The sequence below is a fragment of the Dreissena polymorpha genome, chromosome 1 (genome assembly GCF_020536995.1).
Source record: "Dreissena polymorpha isolate Duluth1 chromosome 1, UMN_Dpol_1.0, whole genome shotgun sequence".
NCBI lineage: Eukaryota > Metazoa > Mollusca > Bivalvia > Myida > Dreissenidae > Dreissena > Dreissena polymorpha.
In genome coordinates, this window is record NC_068355.1 from 48,876,073 (window position 1) to 48,901,362 (window position 25,290).

Below are 25,290 nucleotides of genomic sequence, written 5' to 3' on the forward strand. Positions count from 1 at the left end.
CTCACCAAATTATTCAATCGTTTCGCGTTGCAACGCTTTATAATTTTTAGGTTTTAAAATCGTCAAAAGATGCATATAATGGCTATATTAGACCATGGTAAATGTTCAGTATTACTGTTTCCTCACAAATATCATAACTAAAACGAAAATTTGCGAATCTGAAACAACTTTTTTCAAGTTTGTCAATTTACCAAAGCGTGAAAAGATCCCTTTAATTCAATATCTGAAATTGACGCTTATGAATTAACATTATTTAAGAAAAACACAGTTGATTATTAAAGGAAAAATATGCTGAAGACACGGATGCGCCCCCCTCCCCCATCAGTCATGCATGCACGTACACATCTGGAGCATGTCAATATTGGACTCAAAAGTGCGACCCTGACATTTCAGCTCAGGACCGTGTTGCGCGCGACTCGGTGATAATTGTTTGGCAAGTTAATTTAAATTTGATGAAGTCACAGTACAGTTCTCACGCACTTTTCTGGTACAAAACATGTTTTGGTGCAACAAAGACTATTCGGAAGTGACCTGAAATTATTCGCCAAGCATTGTAACGTGCTTTACATGTATCTCGAATAGAAATAGTGTCACTTAATGATTTAGACATTCTACAGTCATGATTCACAACGATTCAGTACATAAAGACAACGCTACATAAAATCATCGGTTAACTTAAAACTCTATCATGCGTTTGCCAGCCAATCTCGGCGGACAGCGGTGTATTTCCGAGCCCGTATAACAAACCACTAACACACCTACTAATATGGAAAGCTTGTCAGCTTGTTCGAAATATATGTACATTTATTCTTAACAACTTAGCTGCAGGCTTTAACAAACTGTTCAAGCAATCCTCGAAGTGAAATTACCGAAATAGTTTTCAATTCATCTCATTCAAAGTAAGGGAAATTACTCGAATTAGTATTGTACTTAACACTACAGAGAATAAATCATTATTCAACAATGACAACACACGAAACAGTCACTATTTACATAGTTTATTAAATTCTAGATTCAATAAAATACATTTACAATATCTACAAATACTATCACAGAATACAGGCCAGCAAAATTGGGCATCATCAATTTTATAATTGTTCTAGTTGGTTAGTTACGGTTTATATTTTTTGCGAAAATTACTACCAAAATAAAAAATATAAACTGCAAATATATGTCATATTCATATAAATCATATAAAGATAAAAGAACATAAACAAAACTATTATATTATAACTTCTCCACAATTATTTCTTTAATCCAACCAAAAATATTGAAATTTACCCTTTTGTACCCATGGGCGGCCAACACATTTTAAGACTGAAAATTTTAAAAATAACAAGATGCGTTTGTGAAACACAATGTCCCCCTATATGACGTTTGACTTTGAAGGATGACCTTGACCTTGTGAAGGATGACCTTGACCTTGTGAAGGATGACCTTGACATTGACCTTTCACCACTCAAAATGTGCAGCTCCATGAGATACACATGCATGCCAAATATCAAGTTGCTATATTCAATATTGCAAAAGTATTCATAAAATAAGCGATTTGGGCCAAATATATTTGACCTCTGACCTTGAAGGATGACCTTGACCTTTCACCACTCAAAATGTGCAGCTCCATGAGATGCACATGCATGCCAAATATCAAGTTGCTATCTTCAATATTGCAAAAGTATTTATAAAATAAGCGATTTGGGCCTCATATATTTGACCTCTGACCTTGAAGGATGACCTTGACCTTTCACCACTCAAAATGTGCAGCTCCATGAGATACACATGCATGCCAAATATCAAGTTGCTATCTTCAATATTGCAAAAGTATTCATAAAATGAGCGATTTTGGCCATATATATTTGACCTCTGACCTTGAAGGATGACCTTGACCTTTCACCACTCAAAATGTGCAGCTTTATGAGATACACATGCATGCCAAATATGAAGTTGCTATCTTCAATATAGCAAAAGTTATTGCAAAATGTTAAAGTTGGCGCAAACAGACAGACCAACAGACAGGGCAAAAACAATATGTCCCCCACTACTATAGTGGGGGACATAAAAAAATATATCGACTCAGTTCACTTCCTCAAGGGTAAAGGTCAGCGTATTATACATCCCCAGACCAAACAAGAGGTTTTCTTTTCTGATTTCATCACAATATATCACTAAGAATTTCTGATGAGTGCATACAGTGTGAACATGAATGTTTTGTAATATGCCATTAATCTAGTAAATGAATTGGATTGAAAGAATGTAGAACATTATTTCAACCTGCACATTAAACTGATTATAAATGCCTTTTTGGTGACAATTAACATCATGTACATGCAGTGCGTTCATGGATGAAACGAAATTACATATGGTGAGTCACAAATACAACATCTTTTATGTATAATAACATTTAAACAAAAGATGAATGCCTTTTTGAAATGATCTGAAATGCTGGTACTAAAAAGAAACAACCCAGTAGTTACTATGTATCAGTATAACTTTATATACTTGGAAAACGAAGAAGCACATATATTGTACAGACTCTAGACATATATATGACTATTTTAAGCTGTTATTTTTTTTTAATTCAAGACAACTGACAAGAGATAAATTATAAAACCATACGCAGGCATTCACCTGTTTCATACCATTTTTTTTCAATTATTTATTAAAATTCTGTTTTTCAGTTCACAATAAGAAGAGAAAGCATGTATCAAGAAAACATACACACCATATTCCAGATGAAACAACTATATCCATACATTCATAAATATTGTTTATTAACTTCATATTTATAAATGTTTTAGATCATTCTCAATGCTGTACATTTTGGACTTAAGATTTTTCAGTTCGCCGACCATTTTCTTGGATCGGCCCGAGGTAGCCCTGATGTTGCGCAATATTTGCATATCTAAGTCATCTGGACGCTTGATATCCATATCCTCACTGAATCCTATGGTGACCTGTAAGCAGAAACAAGCAAAAACAACATAAACAAGAGGGCCAAGATGGCTCAAGTTCAATCACCAGAGAGGAGTCAGTTCATTCAATCTTTACCAAATGTCAAACTTGACCTAGATATTGTCCAGACAAACATCCTGGTCAAGTTTCATCATTATTAAACCAAAACTCTGGCATATGGAGTGTTTTTGTTTTTGTAAGATTTGACCTGGTCACCTATATTTTGAGTTGACCCTCCCTTACCAAACATCAAACTTTGCTTACAAAAATAAAAATAATGACCAAGATTCATAAAATCTGAAACAAAATTGTGACCTCTAGAGTGTTTACAAGAATTTTATATAATATAATGAAAATTTGGACAATATAAGGGCAATAATTATGGCATTAATTATGTGATATATATAAAGCCAATCTTTGTACCAAGTTTCATGATGATTGGGCAAAAAATGTGATTTCTAGAGTGTTCACAAGCTTTTTTTAATAATTAGAAAACTGCCCCCCCCCCCCCCTCCCAGCAGCCATGTTATTCAACTGACCGGAACCATTTTCGAATTCACATCTCATATCAAGAAAACAAATGTTCCCACCAAATTTCATGAAAATTGGGCCAAAAATGTAACTTCTAGAGTGTTCACATGTTTTCACTATATACATATAGAGAAAAATGCCCCACCCACTGGCGGCCATGTTTTTTTACCGATCTGGACCATTTTCAAACTCGTCCAAGATATCAATTAAACCAATGTTTTGACCAACTTTCATGATGATTGGGCAAAAATTGTGACTTCTACAGTATTTACAAGGTTTCTATATAGCCAAATAAGGAAAACTGCCCCCCCCCCCCGGCAGCCATGTTATTCAACGACCGGAACCATTTTCGAACTCAACTCAAATATCAAGGAAACAAATGTTCTGACCAAATTTCATGAAAATTGGGCCAAAAATGTGACTTCTTGAGTGTTCACATGTTTTCGCTATATACATATAGAGGTTTAGACCAACTTTTAAGATTGGGCAAAAATTGTGACTTCTATAGTGTTTACAAGGTGTCTCTATAGCCAAATAAGGACAACTGCCCCCCCCCCCCCCGGCAGCCATGTTATTCAACTGACCGGAACCATTATTGAACTCAACTCTCATATCAAAGAAACAAATGTTCTGACCAAAGTTCATGAAAATTGGGCCAAAAATGTGACTTCTAGAGTGTTCACATGTTTTCACTATATACATATAGAGAAAAATGCCCCGCCCACTGGCCGCCATGTTTTTTCACCGATCTGGATCATTTTCAAACTCGTCCGAGATATGACCAACTTTCATGATGATTGGGCAAAAATTGTGACTTCTAGAGTGTTTACAAGGTTTCTCTATAGCCAAATAAGGAAAACTGCCCTGCCCACTGGCGGCCATGTTTTTCAACGGACCGGAACCACTTTTGAACTCGACCAACATATCATTAAGGCAAACATTTTGACAAAGTTTGATGAAGATTGGGCATGAAATGTGACTTCTACAGTGTTTACAAGGTTTTTCTTTTTTTTGACCTAGTGACCTAGTTTTTGACCCAGCATGACCCAGTTTCGAACTTGATCGAGATATTGGAACAAATCTTCTGAACAAGTTTCATGAAGATTGGACATGAAATGTGGCCTCTAGAGTGTTTACAAACCAAATGTGGACGATCGACGGACGGACGGCTGAAGACGGACAAAGACCAGTCACAAAAGCTCACCTGAGCAATCAGGTGAGCTAAAAAGTCATAAAAATAACAACTGAAATAAATGCAAACACATCTTACCAATTCATTTTATGTGGAGATAAACTAACATTTTCACAAACAAGATTTTTTGTTTAAAAATAAAATAGTGAATTTTAAAATATGGGATTGTTTCAGATTTTAGTGGTTTTTTGTATGTGTTTAACATAATAATTATTATTTGATATTAAAATGAAAGGGAAAACATAAGGCAGAAAAAGAAACTCAAACATTCATTTTTATCATTTTTACTACAATGTTTGTTTTCCCAATTAATGACTTTTTTGCAAAAAAACAACATCAATTAAGATTGATTTCAATTTTATGCAAATTATTAAAGCATATTGGCTTAAACATTAACAAGACAAAGAGTTTTGTAGAACCTACCCTCATTGTTAATGGGACAGTTAAGCAACAATAATTTCATCACTGCCTTTACAAAAATAAAACAAGAAACCTTCGGAGACAGGTGATGCTCCCCAAAGGTTTTTTTTTCTCACAATATTGCACTATATATTCAGATAAAAGGAAACGTCTTAAGGGCACAGTAGTTGGGGGGACAATAATTTTTTTATAGAAAATTTCAAAGGGCCATAACTCTGTGAAAAATCATCCGACCAGAACCCGCTGATAATATGCACATCTCCTCTTGGTAGTGAAGCTTCCCATAAAGTTTCATTGAATTCCAGTCATTAGTTGCTGAGAAAAAGCCTGGACAAAAATTGTGAACAGACGGACAGACACACACACCCACAGACAGACGAAGCGGCAACTATATGCTCCCCCCAAAATAAATTTTGGAGGAGCATAAAAATCCCTTGGTCATCAAGCCAGCCAGGCTAAGCTTGAAATTGACATGCAACTTGTATAGCTGCCTCTCCAAATCTTTGAGTTGTGTGCGGAGGTTCTTACCTTGTATAGCTGCCTCTCCAAATCTTTAAGTCGTGTGCGGAGGTTCTTACCTTGTATAGCTGCCTCTCCACATCTTTGAGTCATGTGCGGAGGTTCTTACCTTGTATAGCTGCCTCTCCAAATCTTTGAGTCGTGTGCGGAGGTTCTTACCTTGTATAGCTGCCTCTCCACATCTTTGAGTCATGTGCGGAGGTTCTTACCTTGTATAGCTGCCTCTCCACATCTTTGAGTCGTGTGCGGAGGTTCTTATCTTGTATAACTGCCTCTCCACATCTTTGAGTCGTTAGCAGAGGTTCTTACCTTGTATAGCTGCCTCTCCACATCTTTGAGTCGTGTGCGAAGATTCTTACCTTGTATAGCTGCCTCTCCACATCTTTGAGTCGTGTGCGGAGGTTCTTACCTTGTATAGCTGCCTCTCCACATCTTTGAGTTGTGTGCGGAGGTTCTTACCTTGTATAGCTGCCTCTCCACATCTTTGAGTCGTGTGCGGAGGTTCTTACCTTGTATAGCTGCCTCTCCACATCTTTGAGTCATGTTCGGAGGTTCTTACCTTGTATAGCTGCCTCTCCACATCTTTGAGTTGTGTGCGGAGGTTCTTACCTTGTATAACTGCCTCTCCAAATCTTTGAGTCGTGTGCGGAGGTTCTTACCTTGTATAGCTGCCTCTCCACATCTTTGAGTCATGTGCGGAGGTTCTTACCTTGTATAGCTGCCTCTCCACATCTTTGAGTCGTGTGCGGAGGTTCTTATCTTGTATAACTGCCTCTCCACATCTTTGAGTCGTTAGCAGAGGTTCTTACCTTGTATAGCTGCCTCTCCACATCTTTGAGTCGTGTGCGGAGGTTCTTACCTTGTATAGCTGCATCTCCACATCTTTGAGTCGTGTGCGGAGGTTCTTACCTTGTATAGCTGCCTCTCCAAATCTTTGAGTCGTGTGCGGAGGTTCTTACCTTGTATAGCTGCCTCTCCACATCTTTGAGTCATGTGCGGAGGTTCTTACCTTGTATAGCTGCCTCTCCACATCTTTGAGTCGTGTGCGGAGGTTCTTATCTTGTATAACTGCCTCTCCACATCTTTGAGTCGTTAGCAGAGGTTCTTACCTTGTATAGCTGCCTCTCCACATCTTTGAGTCGTGTGCGAAGATTCTTACCTTGTATAGCTGCCTCTCCACATCTTTGAGTCGTGTGCGGAGGTTCTTTCCTTGTATAGCTGCCTCTCCACATCTTTGAGTCGTGTGCGGAGGTTCTTACCTTGTATAGCTGCCTCTCCACATCTTTGAGTCGTGTGCGGAGGTTCTTACCTTGTATAGCTGCCTCTCCACATCTTTGAGTCATGTTCGGAGGTTCTTACCTTGTATAGCTGCCTCTCCACATCTTTGAGTTGTGTGCGGAGGTTCTTACCTTGTATAACTGCCTCTCCAAATCTTTGAGTCGTGTGCGGAGGTTCTTACCTTGTATAGCTGCCTCTCCACATCTTTGAGTCATGTGCGGAGGTTCTTACCTTGTATAGCTGCCTCTCCACATCTTTGAGTCGTGTGCGGAGGTTCTTATCTTGTATAACTGCCTCTCCACATCTTTGAGTCGTTAGCAGAGGTTCTTACCTTGTATAGCTGCCTCTCCACATCTTTGAGTCGTGTGCGGAGGTTCTTACCTTGTATAGCTGCATCTCCACATCTTTGAGTCGTGTGCGGAGGTTCTTACCTTGTATAGCTGCCTCTCCACATCTTTGAGTCGTGTGCGGAGGTTCTTACCTTGTATAGCTGCCTCTCCACATCTTTGAGTCGTGTGCAGAGGTTCTTACCTTGTAAAGCTGCCTCTCCACATCTTTGAGTCGTGTGCGGAGGTTCTAACCTTGTATAGCTGCCTCTCCACATCTTTGAGTCGTGTGTAGAGGTTCTTACCTTGTATAGCTGCCTGTCCAAATCTTTAAGTCATGTGCGGAGGTTCTTACCTTGTATAGCTGCCTCTCAAAATCTTTGAGACGTGTGCGGAGGTTCTTACCTTGTATAGCTGCCTCTCCACATCTTTGAGTCGTGTGCGGAGGTTCTTACCTTGTATAGCTGCCTCTCCACATCTTTGAGTCGTGTGCAGAGGTTCTTACCTTGTAAAGCTGCCTCTCCACATCTTTGAGTCGTGTGCGGAGGTTCTAACCTTGTATAGCTGCCTCTCCACATCTTTGAGTCGTGTGTAGAGGTTCTTACCTTGTATAGCTGCCTGTCCAAATCTTTAAGTCATGTGCGGAGGTTCTTACCTTGTATAGCTGCCTCTCAAAATCTTTGAGACGTGTGCGGAGGTTCTTACCTTGTATAGCTGCCTCTCCACATCTTTGAGTCGTGTGCGGAGGTTCTTACCTTGTATAGCTGCCTCTCCACATCTTTGAGTCGTGTGCGGAGGTTCTTACCTTGTATAACTGCCTCTCCACATCTTTGAGTCGTGTACAGAGGTTCTTACCTTGTATAGCTGCCTCTCCACATCTTTGAGTCGTGTGCGGAGGTTCTTGATGTCGGTCTTGAAGCCCTCGACCTCCAGGTTTCTCCGCCTCTCCAGGTCCTGGTACCGCTGGTTCATCAGCTTCAGCCTCTTACTCATCTTGTCACCACGATCCTGACCGATACACGCACAAATAATAACTTTGCAGTTCTCTGGGAAAAATTTGTTTATTGCGTTTGTGTTAAGTATGGTCACAGTTTAAAATGTGCAGTCCATACAGGCTTATCTGGGTCGACACTACAAGCCTAGACCACATTTTTGTTAAGAAAAGAGACTCCTTTCCATTAAAGCGGAAAGTGTCATCCCTGATCCCTGACTGGGGTGATATTTTACAAACATACATTAAGCACCGCTTCCTCAGAATTTAACTGAAATGTGAAATGCAATTCCATGAACACTAGCATAAACAAGGGCTGTTTGTAAAACATGCATGCCCCCAATATGGGCTGTCAGTTGTAGTGGCAGCCATTGTGTGAATACGTTTTTTGTCACTGTGACCTTAATACATGTATATATAATTATTTCCAAACCAGTTTTTCACGCACAGAAAAACAAAAAACTGGTTGGCTCAAAGAAATTTTGGGACAGCGCTAGCCCTGTTACATAGACCCCACGACACCAGTACATAATATAATCTGCAAATGTGGTCCTAAACAGCATCCAAGAACGAGTCACTGTGACCTTGACCTTTGACCTAGTGACATCAAAATCAATAGGGGTCATCTGCCAGTTATGATCAATGTACCTATGAAGTTTCATGATCCAAGGCGTAAGGGTTCTTGAGAAATCATCCAGAAACCATCTGGTGGAGGGATGGAGACCCCACCACAACTGTTTATAATATAATCTGCAAATGTAGTCCTAAACAGCATCCAAGAATAAGTCACTGTGACCTTTGACCTAGTGACCTCAAAATCAATAGGGGTCATCTGCCAGTCATGATCAATGTATATATGAAGTTTCATGATCCTAAACGTAAGCATTCTTGAGTTATCATCCGGAAACCATCTGGTGGACGGACGGAGACCCCACCACAACAGTACATAATATAATCTGCAAATGTGGTCCTAAACTGCATCCAAGAACGAGTCACTGTGACCTTGACCTTTGACCTCAAAATCAAAAGGGGTCATCTGCCAGTCATGATCAATGTACCTATGAAGTTTCATGATCCTAGGCGTAAGCGTTCTTGAGTTATCATCCGGAAACCATCTGGTGGACTGACATGTGCAAAACAATATACCCCCTCTTCTTCGAAAGGGGGCATAAAAATAATTTATCAATTCCAAGCATCTATGCAAAACCAGTATTAGGAGAATCAGCAATCATGTCTTTATGTTCCTGTAATAATCAGGCTGATGGAATTTTTTCCAAGCTAAGCACAAAGTATAAATTCTTCAATACATCAGCTTGGTATCACCCCACTTTCGTTGAAATATACTTAGTTGCTATTTCAACAGTTACCTTGAATATCTCCCTGGTTACGTCTCCCTCCTCCCGTATACGTGACAACTCATCCTCCAACTGTATCACCTGCTCCCGGTACATTTCTGCCAGCTTCTGAGACTGCTGCAGTTGGTACTCCAGAGACTGCAATGTACCAAAAGATTGACCAGTAGATAGTTTGACCAGTAGATAATTTTACCAGCAGATGGTTTGACAAGTAGATAGTTTGACCAGTAAATAGTTTGACCAGTAGATAGTTTGACCAGTAGATAATTTTACCAGTAGATGGTTTGATCAGTAGATAGTTTGACCAGTATATAGTTTGACCAGTAGATAGTTTGACCAGTAGATAGTTTGACCAGTAGATAGTTTGACCAGTAGATAGTTTGACCAGTAGATGGTTTGACCAGTAGATAGTTTGACCTGTAGATAATTTGACCAGTAGATAGTTTGACCAGTATATAGTTTGACCAGTAAATAGTTTGACCAGTAGATAAATTGACCAGCAGATAGTTTGACCATTAGATAGTTTGACCAGTAAATAGTTTGACTCCTGTTCTGGGAAAACTTGGCTTAATCGTTTTGTTCAAAGTGTTGCTGCACAGGCCAATCAGGGATGACACTTTTCAGTGTTATTGAATTTTTCCTTTGAAGGTAGTCCCTTCTAACCAATAAAATCCAGTTTAAGCAGAAAGTATTGTCCTTGATTAACCAGACTGCAATATTTGTCAGAATGAGGCTCATTTGTCCAGCGACCTAATTTGACCTTGTTGTCTGATGCACAGGATATTCAATCAATATCAGTCATTATATTGTTAAGATCAATAATCTGACACAATTTCAGGAAGATTGGATGAAAAATGTGGCCTTTAAAATTTAACTTAATTGTTGAACAAGATAAACATTAAAAGTTTCATCAAGATTGGATGAAAAATGTGGACTTTAAAAGTGAAAACCAGTAAAAAGTTGACAACACACGATGTACCACGCCGGATAAAGGATAATGTAAATTGCTCACCATAAGCATTTGGTGCTGAGGTAAGCATTAAATATACGAATAAAGCCAAGACAACTGGAATATTCAAACCTGGATACCACAACAAGAAATATGCATATTTTTCAAATTCAAATATATGCCAAAAACTAAAACAGATTATCATTTACCAACAACATTTAGAATGCATTTTGTCACAAACAGTACCAAGCATACCTTAAGTTCCTCTATATAGTGAGATTTGCTATCATAGAGATTGGACGTATTCAACACATTATCGGCTGGCGTCAGTTTCAGCTGCTGCTTGTGCTGATCAAGGTCTCTAAGAAGCTTGTCCTTCTCAGCCATCCACTGCCGCTCGTTAGCGCGACCTTGATACCTCAACTCCAGGAAGTCCTTCGTACTTTCATACAACAGGTCCTGTGTTTTATGCAATCTGGAATCAATTTAAGAATTAAGATATTTTCTGTTTATGAGGTTTGTAACATCAATTTTTTAAATTATTATATACACTCAAAGCGGTGACACAACTATTAAATGTACACATACAATTTCCTAATGAAATCTGTTCTTTGTTCATATCCATTCAAACACTTTTCCTGTTCTTGTTTACTCACATTAGCAATCCATTTTCCAGCAAAATTAATCTGCACTTTAAGAAAAGAATAATTACTGTGTTCGACTCAAGAAATTCCACAAACAACAAATTAATGATTAAATGAAAATAAACAATGCAGCCACCACTAAGCACCAATCAATACACAATGCAGCCACCACTAAGCACCAATCAATACACAATGCAGCCACCACTGAGCACCAATCAATACACAATGCAGCCACCACTAAGCACCAATCAATACACAATGCAGCCACCACTAAGCACCAATCAATACACAATGCAGCCACCACTAAGCACCCATCAATACACAATGCAGCCACCACTAAGCACCAATCAATACACAATGCAGCCACCACTAAGCACCAATCAATACACAATGCAGCCACAACTAAGCACCCATCAATACACAATGCAGTCACCACTAAGCACCAATCAATACACAATGCAGCCACCACTAAGCACCAATCAATACACAATGCAGCCACCACTAAGCACCAATCAATACACAATGCAGCCACCACTAAGCACCAATCAATACACAATGCAGCCACCACTAAGCACCAATCAATACACAATGCAGCCACCACTAAGCACCAATCATTAATAAAATCCTAATCAGCAACATTTTTTTTATAATTCTATCAATTATATCAGGCCTCTTGCTGTGTTTTTGAGAAGTTAACTATCTCTAACCAGACCTGCCTTAAGGTTGTATTGTCGTACGTCCTCACTTCCAAATTCTATGGAAGTCATGAGCATTATTTTCCCTTTGTCATCCTTACAAAAGACAACAATGGTTGCAATTTTTGAAGCTCAGTGACATGAAAAGAACCTAGCAGTAATTTACCTCAAGACTTCATGAAATTTATCCCTTTACCAAAACTCTCAAAGCTCAAAAGGACAAAAAAAACTTAAATTTATTAATTTGATAAAAATTGTTTGAACAGCTTTGTTAAAACTAGCTCATTCTACAGAAGATTTATGATATGGCCTACTTTTCAGTAAGCGTGTGAATCTTGGCCTCATCTCGCTGTCTTCTCGTCTCAAGCTCTTCCTCTTTCACACGCCGATCTTCAATCAGAGCCTGCACCTGTACAAGAACAGAGAGAACTACTGATATAGGTATGATACAATACAGCAACAGCGAGATCTACTGATATAGGTATGATACATGTACAATACAGCAACAGAGAGAACTACTGATATAGGTATGATGCAATACAACAACAGAGAGAACTACTGATATAGGTATGAAACAATACACCAACAGAAAGATCTACTGATATAGGTATGATACAATACTATAACAGAGAGAACTACTGATATAGGTATGATACAATACAGCAACAGATAGATCTACTGATATAGGTATGATACAATACAGCAACAGAGAGAACTACTGATATAGGTATGATACAATACTATAACAGAGAGAACTACTGATATAGGTATGATACAATACTATAACAGAGAGAACTACTGATATAGGTATGATACAATACTATAACAAAGAGAACTACTGATATAGGCATGACACAATACAGCAACGGAGAGATCTACTGATATAGGTATGATACAATACAGCAACAGAGAAAACTACTGATATAGGTATGATACAATACAACAACAGAGAGAACTACTGATATAGATATAATACAATACAACAACAGAGAGAACTACTGATATAGGTATGATACAATACAACAACAGAGAGAACTACTGATATAGGTACGATACAATACAACAACAGAGAGAACTACTGATATAGGTATGATACAATACAACAACAGAGAGAACTACTGATATAGGTATTATATAATACTATAACAGAGAGAACTACTGATATAGGTATGATACAATACAACAACAGAGAGATCTACTGATATAGGTATGATACAATACAGCAACAGAGAGAACTACTGATATAGGTATGATACAATACTATAACAGAGAGAACTACTGATATAGGTATGATACAATACAGCAACAGAGAGAACTACTGATATAGGTATGGTACAATACAACAACAGAGAGAACTACTGATATAGGTATGATTCAATACTATAACAAGGAGAACAACTGATATAGGTATGATACAATACAACAACAGAGAGAACTACTGATATAGGTATGATACAATACAACAACAGAGAGAACTACTGATATAGGTATGATACAATACAACAACAGAGAGAACTACTGATATAGGTATGATACAATACAACAACAGAGAACTACTGATATAGTTATGATACAATACAACAACAGAGAGAACTACTGATACAGGTATGATACAATACAACAACAGAGAAAACTACTGATACAGGTATGATACAATACAACAACAGAGAAAACTACTGATATAGGTACGATACAATACAACAATAGAGAGAACTACTGATATAGGTATGATACAATACAGCAACAACAACAGGGTGAACTACTGATATATGTATGATACAATACAACAACAACAACAGAGATAACTAATGATATAGGTATGATACAATACAACAACAGAGAGAACTACTGATATAGGTATAATATAATACAACAGAGAGAACTACTGATATAGGTATGATACAATACAACAACAGAGCAAACTACTGATATAGGTATGATACAATTCAACAACTGAGAACTACTGATATAGGTATGAAAAACAAGATATGTTATGATAGGACACAGATGTCCCAACATTCAACTGTTTTTTAAAAATTTGCCCTTTTATTGTGACATTGACCTTTATGAAAAGTTTTTAAGCTGTTTTATAGAACAATCTGACTTTGACCTTTAAGTTTGAACTTTCCCTAAGGTAGAGGTACAGTTTTACCAGCGACATGTTGATTTATCTAGGTTTATATTTGCACAATTTGATATTTTTAATCCATTAAGACATGGCAAACGAGTGGTGGAGGCAGGACTTTTCAAGCTCTTTGATAACCACATTCACCTTTACTTCTAAGAGTTAACTTGACCTTTGAGATAGGGAGACAAGTGTTAAACGCCACATGTCATTTTATAATGTTTACATGTAAACCAAGTTGTTGTTTAATCCATCAGTATGAGGCAAAGTTATGGCTGAGACAGATATTTTCAAACAGACACCGCGACAATCGCAGATGGAAAACAGCTTTAAGCGGCTAGCCTCATTCTTAACAAGAAGGCATATAAAAATCTGACACGCATCATGATTTCATACACAAAATTTACAACCTAACACAATGATAATCTCTTGACTTGATTATTAGTTATCCTATGACATACCAATGAGTGTAATATCCTATATAATATATTCAAACTGTCTACCATATTTTTTTAAGTTCTGATTTGTACCAAAAATCCTATTGAAGCCCAACAATTATACCTACATATATTTAAGACAGAAGAAAAACGGTCAATTTACCACCATAAAATAACAAATTCAACCCTCTATATTAGAGTTGCGTTATTGGAAAACTAGGCTAAATGCATGAGTGTTAAGTGAGCGGACTGCACAGGCTACTCTGTTGTGACAATTTACTCACATGCATTAAGCCCAGTTTTCCCAGAACGAGGCTATAATAAACGAGGCTCATTAGAGCCTATGTGGTTCACAAGTGTACCTGTTCTTTTGCCAGTTTTGCCTGCTCTTGTATCTGAGCCTGAAGGGACTCCACCTGCAAGGAGAGGGCCTGGTTGTCGTGCTGATATTTGACCTCAGCTGATATTGCCACGCCCCCTTTTGTGGGGGAGGAGTTGCCAGATTTCTTGCTCTCTTCTGTAAATGGGCTTAACATGTATGATTTTTGGTAGACAAAATTATGTTCGGGTACAAGTCTTGATATAAGAAATAAGAAGAGTTAAATGTTATCTCCTTAAAAGCCCATAAACACTCAAAATCAATGACTATTTCACAAAATATTTCGTAAAATAAAGCCAAGGCAAAAAGAAAACAGTATTCCTTATAAGAATAGCCACAATTTCAGCGCTAGATGTGGTATGGTAACACAGATTTAACGCGATACATAATGCTTTTTTGTGTGTGTGTCACATTATATAAATATTTTGCAAAATATTCATTGATTTTGAGTATTTATGTTACTTAAAATACAACAGACACAGTAAAAATGCAAAATAAATTATGAAATCTTAATCGAAATAAATAACTATTCATTATAAAAAATATATCTTTATTGAATGCACTACAACACATGGGCTTTAAGAGAGATAAAAACACTGTGTAGATTGTACATTGTTTGTATTTGAAACAGAAATGAACAAAAAAATAATGCTCATCATTGTATTTGTAATCTCTTATTGTTTATTGCATGCTTATGTGGCCTCAACTGTTAATTGATCAACCTAAAAATATTTTTTTCTAGGGATGGTAATGATTATCCCGATATCCGGATATCCGAATACTTGTCAAGTATCCGTCCGAATTGAAAAAGAAGATCCAAATACTTGGTTAAACGATATTACCCCTGTTTTTATGCACACTATGTTCTTTATAGTATATTTCGACCTTAAACTGTATACCAGACATCGTTGACAGACTGACATAAATCTGTTAATTGGTTGTTGCTCAACGAGTGCCCCTTCCAATTCCCAATAACCTTGGTGATAATGGCCGAGTTGCATAATTGCAAACTTGCACCTCCGCGTTTTGTTAAATGGTCCTTACTTCCCAATAATTGACACCAATTGACTACTTGGCTTCAATCGACGGGTGCAACAGTATGGACAAATTATCTCTACTCAATCAAAGTTTTTCAATTGGTGAATCAATATTTATCTATTATATAAACATCATTATAAATAAAGTTGTATTTGTCATTACTGTTGTATTAACAATCAATTGCGAATTGAAATGAAATTAAACTAAATGTATTAAATGTATGTAGAATGTATATATCATAGTATGCGTTTGTTTTAGCTGTACGATGTGGTAAAAAAAAGAGAAGAAATTACGTATTTTGCGACTTTGATATTGTTCTTTTAAATAAAATAATTTAAATAATGAAATCATATAAATGCATTATATTGTTTGTTGTTCTGTAAACAGTGCAAATTAACGTATTCACAGTGTTGTGATGATGGTAAAAGCCTTTTGTAGTTTACTTACAAAAGAATACGGATATCCGGATATATTAGGATAGCGGATACGGTTCTCCGGATACCGATTTCGGATACGATTCCCATCCCAATTTTTTTCGCACATCAAAAACCCCTCTGCCCTTGAAATTTGTCCGAAGTAATCTTGGCTTACCATAGGACTAAGGTCAAAGCATCCATGCAGAAACAAAATGCCTAATAGTCTATGTAGAAACAGCTTTTAAGTTTAAGCCCCCCACCCCCTGCTCCCTGTTACCTTGACCTCAAAGTAAAAAGTTGTCTTCCTTAGCTCTCCTGTATACAGCACAAAAGTTTGGATTGATAAAATTTAAAGCATTCCCCAGATAAAGAGCATATTCAAATTTCATGTTAGAAAATCAATGATCAAAGTTTTCTTCAGGCATCTTGCAGAGACCAAATGTTAACTGACTAACAAACAGGCTGACTTATCTTCATATATATTTACTAACTCTTCGTTTGCAGGGTGGCACTCTGTGGTCGTTTTGGTGCCTTCTGTTCCACAACAGCCTTAGCGGGTGGTTCCTTGTGGAAGTACGTGATCTCGCTGTCTGGTGTACCACTCAGGGCCAATAACTGCTGAATCTTCTTCTTGTCCTCTAACTCCCTGATCTAACGAATTGGAATACGATAATACATACTGAAGAAATTTCATACTAGTATGGTAACAGATCATTTATTCTTTTAATTCAAACTCTGGAGGGGGAGGGTTAAGAATGGTACATTACAGAGACACCTTAACAAAACAAAACAATTAAAGATAAAATATTTTGGTTGCAAAGATGTTCCTTTAACAAGGATAAAATCTGCAAATTATATGCAATGATAAATTTGATATAATCATTTGTGTATCATTTTCTGGTACCTTCAGTCTTTTGTTCTTTGCGTACACAATAATGATATACCCTGAGTCTATCATTCTCTGCGTACAGCCTTACCTTGAGTCTATCATTCTCTGCGTACAGCCTTACCCTGAGTCTATCATTCTCTGCGTACAGCCTTACCCTGAGTCTATCATTCTCTGCGTACAGCCTTACCCTGAGTCTATCATTCTCTGCGTACAGCCTTACCTTGAGTCTATCATTCTCTGCGTACAGCCTTACCTTGAGTCTATCATTCTCTGCGTACAGCCTTACCTTGAGTCTATCATTCTCTGCGTACAGCCTTACCTTGAGTCTATCATTCTCTGCGTACAGCCTTATCATGAGTCTATCATTCTCTGCGTACAGCCTTACCTTGAGTCTATCATTCTCTGCGTACAGCCTTACCTTGAGTCTATCATTCTCTGCGTACAGCCTTACCTTGAGTCTATCATTCTCTGCATACAGCCTTATCATGAGTCTGTCATTCTCTGCGTACAGCCTTATCATGAGTCTATCATTCTCTGCGTACAGCCTTATCATGAGTCTATCATTCTCTGCGTACAGCCTTACCTTGAGTCTATCATTCTCTGCGTACAACCTTATCATGAGTCTATCATTTTCTGCGTACAGCCTTACCTCGAGTCTATCATTCTCTGCGTACAGCCTTACCTTGAGCCTATCATTCTCTGCGTACAGCCTTAGGACATGTTCTCTCTCCTGGAACAGGTAGATCTGCATGTCGCTAAGTGCCTTCTGTAGCTCCACTATCTCCTCCTCCCTCTGCCGCAGCTCCCACTGGAACTTGTGCTGAAAATACGCACATAGTACATATGAGTCACATTATGGAAAATTTTTGCTTAATGCATAAGCATAACCCATAAAGCATCATCACAGATTAGCCTGTGCCATCCGAATCCATATGACACATTTCGTCTAAACTGGATTCTAAACGAAAAATACCATCCTAGAGGAAATTGTCATCAATTTTTAGCCTTTGCATTTAGCCCCGTTTTTCCAGAGCGAGGCTCAACACTGTAGATGTTGCAACAATAGATATCGGAAAAAATATTTTTAGAAACAATTTAAGAGTTATCACTACACACAAACCATAATGTACTAACTTGTGTATCCTGTACAATGCAATTTTCTGTATATTATAAATTATTGTTGCATCTACGTTAAACAACACTATTTGTACATTATGTGACACACTTACCTGTTCCTCATAAGTAACTTTATACTCTTCCAGCTTTGACACGAGACCCTCATGTTCCTCATCGTATTCAGCGATCTTTTTTCTGTAATACTCTAGCAACTCACGTGAGGGCCTAAGGTGACCTGTGAACATTATGGAAAAGTCCATTGTTTCCATAAATACATTTCACTTAAGACAGATTCCTTTATAAAATTAACAAAATATGTACACACAAAAAAAGAGATATAGTAATTGCTCACATGTTAAGCTAAACAAAATACTTAAATATGTATGATTTACCAGTAAATGTCAATAATGAAAGCTATAAATCACATGCAAAGAGTGACCTTATTTTAAATTGAGTGCAACAGTTGGTATAATGGCTTTTCTTTGAAATACGATTTGTAAAGAAAATCAGGAAAGAACAGTTGTGTAATTGTATCAACTATAAAGTAACTGTAATAGATATCATTCAATAAATAATGCATACCTAGTCTTTCATTGATATTTGGCAGTGGAGTCTCTTTGTTGGCTGCAGAAACTTTTATTGAGGAATTCATTTTTTCTGACTTTGCTCTTTGAGGTGAACTTACTGGAGAACATTTGCCGCTACCACCAGGACTGACAAAAAAGCAGAAAACTGCTGGACTGAACATAAACAAGGGCTGTTTGTAAAACATGCATGCCCCCCATATGGGCTGTCCGTTGTACTGGCAGCCATTGTGTGAATGCGACTTTTGTCACTGTGACCTTGACCTTTGACCTAGTGACCAGGAAATCAATAGGGGTCATCTGCAAGTCACGATCAATGTACCTATGAAGTGTCACGATCCTAGGCAAAAGCGTTCTTGAGTTATCATCCGAAAATCATTTTACTATTTCGGGTCACCGTGACCTTGACCTTGTGACCTCAAAATCAATAGGGGTCATCTGCGAGTCATGATCAATCTACCTATGAAGTTTTATGATCCTAGGCATATGCGTTCTTGAGTTATCATCCGAAAATCATTTTAATATTTTGGGTCACCGTGACCTTGACCTTTGACCTAGTGACCTGAAAATCAATAGGGGTCATCTGCAAGTCATGATCAATTTACCTATAAAGTTTCATGATCCTAGGCATATGCGTTCTTGAATTATCATCCAAAAATCATTTTACTATTTCGGGTCACCGTGACCTTGACCTGTGACCTAGTGACCTTAAAATCAATAGGGGTCATATGCGAGTCATGAGCAATCTACCCATGAAGTTTCATGATCCTAGGCGTATGCGTTCTTGAGTTATCATCCGGAAACCATTTTACTATTTCGGGTCACCGTGACCTTGACCTTTGACCTAGTGACCTCAAAATCAATAGGGTTCATCTGCGAGTCATGATCAATCTACCCATGAAGTTTCATGATCCTAGCCCCAAGCGTTCTTGAGTTATCATCCGAAAACCACCTGGTGGACGGACCGACCGACCTACCTACCGACCGACATGAGCAAAGCAATATACCCCCTCTTCTTCGAAGGTGGGCATAATAAAAGCTCAGCTGATTTGTTGTTCTAATAAACTTACTCATAATAAGTGTAGGTAGATAACAGAAGTTAACTAAAACTATACATTCAATTATGAATAGTTTAACAATTTAACTGAAAAAGGCACGAAATTGACTCATATGCAGCTCCATTATGTTTCACATGTTATACATAATTATCTTGTGTGATTTAAAACATCATGTACATTACAATAACTTGATGTTACAACTAACATGAGTTAATTAAGTAAACTTTTTCACGCATCAGTGCTCCAGCCAGCTTTTCAAAATAGAGGGGAGCTTCCCCAAAAAGGGCACATTTCACGCATAATTTTGGAAAATAGGGCATTTGTGTTATAAATATACTTAAGTATATACTTTGGTTATACTATATACCTATTAATTGTAAACACTAGTGAATTGGGTGACTTCACCAATTGGATGCTGTTCCTCATTTTGTGTAATGAAATTACAATAAATATATTACTATCTACATTGGTGCTAAGGAAAACAACTTAGTAGCCAATTTCCTAACCGACTTGGGCTAGCATCCGACTTCACGCATTAGAGATATGTAGATATCATATTTCTTTCCGGTGTGTGTGTGTGTGTGGGGGGGGGGGAATTTTGATGCTTTTTTTATCACCTATCATCATTCAACTGCATGTTAATCTTTCAGGTTCCAGTTTCAGCATCAGTGGCCTTTTAGAAGAAAATGAAATGAAGAAAGCATGAAATAAATTCAGGGGTTTCACTGTGTCAAAAAAACGTTGTGACTGTCACTACTTAAATTTGTTGCTTTAAATAACTTTGAGCCAATGTTTGTCCACAATAATAATATTAATTAAAACAAAAATCTATATTGACAAATTTAAAGTCTAAACAATGATCAATGTCACCATGAAGTAGCACCCAGTCTCAGACCTGTTTACCCTACCGATTGCTTCTCAGTAGTATGGAGGGCATCTCTCAGTAGTTTTGGGCTGTTGTCAGTAGTTTTAACCTTTTCAATCATTTTGAGCATTAAAACACCATGACTGGGTCACATATCAGTTTAACGGTACATAAAGTATTAGATGAATTTACTTGCTAATAATTAAATCTGTTAAGTGATTTTATTTGCTTTTATTTGTGACAGCCTTTGCCATTTGGATTGGGAAAAATGGCGCGATAAACCATGAAATTGGAAAAAATAGCGCGATAAACCATGAAATTGGGAAACATTAAGCATTATAAATATGATTATAAGTAACAGAATTAAAATTGTTTTTGAATGCATGTTTGACAGCATTTTTATATTATAAAATGCTGCTTTAATGTCTTCTTACAATGAAGACAATATTTAATTAATATCCATCCACATGCATATTAAACTTACAATAATCTATAGATTCTGAAATAAACCATTTGATCATAAGCTCTTTAAGAGTAGCTATATACTTAATTCAGTATTTTTAAAATTAAATATAATAAGGGGGAAACATAAACAAATATTGACAAACACCCTTTAGTGTTCTTGTTGTGTTAAAAATGTATTAAATGGAGTTAAAATAATATATTTTATTTGTTTACCTTTCAATATCTTGCACTTGCAGACAACCTCAGTTCAATGCTATTTCATTAAACTGTAAAGCGTAACAAACATAATAAAGCAGAATATGCATATGAATCCGAGTACACACAGATCCACTAACATATAAATCAAATCATGTTTGTCTCTTTCCTTTTGCGAACGATGCTCATTATAATAAATGCTTTTACTTTGTGAGAAGACTGAACTACAATTTTCCAACACTTGTTTCCGTGACGCACATTCACGGTGTATATTTCTGATAAATATTTTTTTTTATCTCAAACGTAGTATTTTTCGTGAATTGACACACGCATTACATTATTCCCTAATGACCATATGATATCCGTTGTTAATTTGAATGGTATTTATTATTTTCGCCGTTAATCGCAATTTCTCGTCTGCTTGCCGCCATCTTGGACGTGTGTAAAAACAGGCGTGCTCAATCCTGATACATCGACTATCGTCGGTATTCTCCGCAATAGAGAGAGAGATGTGTATACTGGATAGCAACGTAAAATTGTATATATTCGGCTAAATTTGCGAACCAATACGCAAGTCAGTTGTTGTTCGGTGACGACACGACAAGCTCGATCAGCACTCGTTCCCCGGGAGGCTTGAATTTTAACGTTTCTTACTACGCAAGCGCCAAAATGATTATGATTGATAAATTACCCGCAAAGACCGAAAATAAGCGAAAGTATGATTAAAAACTGAAATTTGACCATTTTGATCGATGGATCCGTAGTTTTTCAGTACAAATCCGTAGTGCGTAGTTTAGCCAAATAATCCGTAGTAACTACGGCGAATCCGTAGAAGTAAACAGGTCTGCAGTCTAGGGATTAAAATGAAGCATTGTTATTGTTAATAATAGGATATATTTATTTCACAACACGTTATTTCAACTATGTCAACAACGTTGATAGTTTTGTTAGGTCGCGAAAATATATGACAATATCAACATTACATTTTACTTGCAGAGTGATAAATCCTCCTTCCAAACAAGTTCTTTATTTGTTGAAATAACAACTGTCTGCCCCTATTCATGTTAAAATTCATCATGATTGAGGACAGACAGTGTTTTAAAGTTCAGAACTAAAATCCAATCACAAATATATTTTCCATGCCGTAATTTCGGACTAAAAATTAACCGCATACACTGTAACTCCAATATAGTGCGGTCCGTTATAACGCTGTGTCCAATATAACGCGGGGGGTCCTTGGATCCCGTTTTTTCTCCAACCTTCCATTTCTGATTCAAATCCATGTTATGCAACTACATGTATTTTCATAAATTCAAAGAAGCCAGCGATCACAGCTTGATTGCTTTATCCGTCCGTTTAACTGATTTTAATCGATTCGAGGTTAAACGACACTCGACAGCTAATTGGTGTTAATCTGTTGTGTAATGTCAATAAAGGTGTGAAAACTCGCGAGTCGGTGTTTATTACATGTATTCCCTATTAGAGCGGTTCGGTGCGCTAATTTCAATAAGGCAAGTGCAAGTGGTATAATTATCAAATTTAAGTTATTTGAAACGATTACCTGTTTAGGTTTTGTATTTATCGTGTATTGTATTTCATTGTATAAACTATGGCTGTGTAAGTGTGTTATCGTTTATTATATGCCACACATGCTTGATAAATACAAATATCTTTGTGTGTGTTTAATGTTTCAGTACGTATACGAAAAATAAATTTAAAAATCCTGACGATTTATTTACATGCTAATGCAGTGTAATAGTTAACAGAGATGCACTTAAATTTTTGCCCGTTATCAGAAAGTCCACGGAAAGCACGTTTTTTACATGCTGCATATGACGCAATAAAACATTTCTTTGTACATGTATCGTGTCTAAATTTAAATGCGCTCGTCCAATGAAAGCTGTGTCCCATAATGCACTGTACCAATTTTTCTGACAAATGGCGTAGGCATATGAATTTGTTTACGAAGTTCGTAAACATATTTCTTGTCATAAATGTTAAACATTATTTTTTCGTAAGTGATGTAATTATATTGGATTATCGGATAAAAGTGCACATTAGAAAAGCGGTATGTATACTGTTATCGTTCGATTCTGTTTATATGCATGTATTTGCGGATGACAACACAGCATTACGATACACAGGACCTATATTATAGGCTATACTTTACCTGTTTTTATAGCCCCTTAAATAAATAAGCTCAAAACTTATAACGCTGTCCGTTTATAACGCTGTTGCGTGGCTTGGACCCCGTCATCCGCGTTATATTGGAGTTACAGTGTATTAGCATTAAAAAAAGATGATTAATTTTCAAATGTTAATAGGTATTTTGAAATAAAAATCACTATTTTTGTAAACAAAAAGCCACAGAATTCAGAAGTTTAAAAAAATCAATAGTGCTGAGTTTGATTTCATTCGAGTGTGATTGTGCCTAACCAAGCGTGACCTCAGAGATAATTTTTCACAGCATGTTACTATGGTCTGCAACAAAAGGCTTATTAGTGATCTGATAACAAACCATGCCCTTGGGGCTTGTTTGTTCACAATGTGTTGACTTAATACACCCCAGGCAGTCATGTAAGGGTGTTATCTGTGTATTCATGTCGATGTTTCTGGTGATTTATACGGCCTGAAAGCAGGAATTTAGAGATTAAAAGGGCATTTGACAGAAAAATAGAGGGGCACTTTTTAAGTGGGCAAATTTTAGAGGGGCGCTGCACCCCTCTATTTATTGCTAGCTGGAGCACTGAATGCGAATTAACATTTTGTTTAATATTTAACGTAACTGCATTCACATCAAAAGAACGTTATTTATGTAACAAAAATAAACATTAAGCAAGAATTCATACCTGTTAAGAATATCTGTAAACATTTGTCAAATTCATAGCCGATTAGTCAATGTCCGAATATTATAACACTTTAAACATGCCCAAACCAAACACTAGCTTGCAAAAACAGCAAAGCATAATACACATTTCAAATGAATGAATGAAAAAGTAAACAAAATAAAACCTAGTGATACAAGTTTAACTTAAATCATGGTCCGCACATACAAATAAAAACGTCAATACATGACACAACTTATTGTTTTGTTTTGAATGCAAATACCTTGCTGACGCCATTTTGAACTTTCCGCTGTCATCCTATAGAAACGTACAGGTTGTCTATCTATCTATCTATACTGTCTAACTCCCCTTGCGGGTATTATTGACAGGTGTTAATGTACATCCAGGTCCTAATAGTGTGCTACAGCAAAAAAAAGAGAGAAAACAGGGGGTGTAACGACTGGACACCTATACAACATACTGTTACCACACCCAGAGACGTAGATGTTATCTACGTCTCTGCCATATCCTTTGACAAAACTTTTAAATCAACGATGGAAATTTAAAAACAAACATCTCCATTTGACACAATGTTTTATACTTAATTTCAATCGGGAAACTTATTTTTTTATCAAAAATGTACAATGAGCGTCTGATGATGTTATGAATTGGGACCCTTAATACAATTCATTATGGGGTTATTGGATAAAACAGTAATGTTCACGTATGTATATATGTATGTACGTGTTTTAAGTCCATATAAACCGTCTTTATTTACGATAAAAATGCATTCTTAAATGAATATCAATTAAAATACACGCGGAGCAATGACATTGACTGTTAATGAGTCAAACTGTATGATGGTATAACCAAAGGAATAAACCTACATAGAGCTTTCTGGAATAATCGTAGAAAACAACAACAACATTCTTTCGACTATTTACGCGTTTACAAAATATTAGTATATGATACTAATGTGCATGAAATTTACTACCTATTTATTCTTTACCACCGTACCCGAGAAGATATGGCACTATATGGCGTGA

General features: G+C 37.0%; 1 protein-coding gene across 3 annotated transcripts; it reads right to left on the reverse strand.

Annotated features, from left to right (window-relative positions):
* Positions 1–982: 982 nt before the first annotated feature.
* Positions 983–24,661, reverse strand: LOC127879887 (coiled-coil domain-containing protein 77-like). Of its 3 annotated transcripts, XR_008049325.1 has the most exons (12): positions 24,269–24,494; positions 18,835–18,965; positions 18,366–18,487; positions 17,819–17,956; positions 16,739–16,898; positions 14,777–14,931; positions 12,167–12,261; positions 10,769–10,988; positions 9,577–9,702; positions 8,074–8,226; positions 1,742–2,954; positions 983–1,449 (listed from the first exon to the last, which is right to left on the reverse strand). XR_008049325.1 is itself a non-coding variant. In XM_052426983.1 (11 exons), the coding sequence occupies exons 1-11, from the start codon at positions 24,539–24,541 to the stop codon at positions 2,784–2,786; spliced, it is 1,485 nt and encodes a 494-aa protein (XP_052282943.1). In that variant the 5' UTR covers positions 24,542–24,661; the 3' UTR covers positions 983–2,783. The 3 variants fall into 3 exon arrangements, 2 of the variants coding, with proteins under 2 accessions (XP_052282943.1, XP_052282933.1); XM_052426983.1 differs by lacking the exon at positions 24,269–24,494 and adding an exon at positions 24,528–24,661 and having other exon boundaries at positions 983–2,954; XM_052426973.1 differs by having other exon boundaries at positions 983–2,954.
* Positions 24,662–25,290: the final 629 nt, after the last annotated feature.

Bases quoted from the DNA above. Each gene is read 5' to 3' on its own strand.
- LOC127879887 (XM_052426973.1), bottom strand. From the start codon at position 24,291: ATGTTTACAGATATTCTTAACAG. The intron at 16,899-17,818 runs GTAAGGCTGTAC...CCAATTCGTTAG, and splicing joins CAGAGAATGATAGGCTCAAG to ATCAGGGAGTTAGAGGACAA. The intron at 9,703-10,768 runs GTATGCTTGGTA...GGTACATTGCAG, and splicing joins ACTATATAGAGGAACTTAAG to TCTCTGGAGTACCAACTGCA.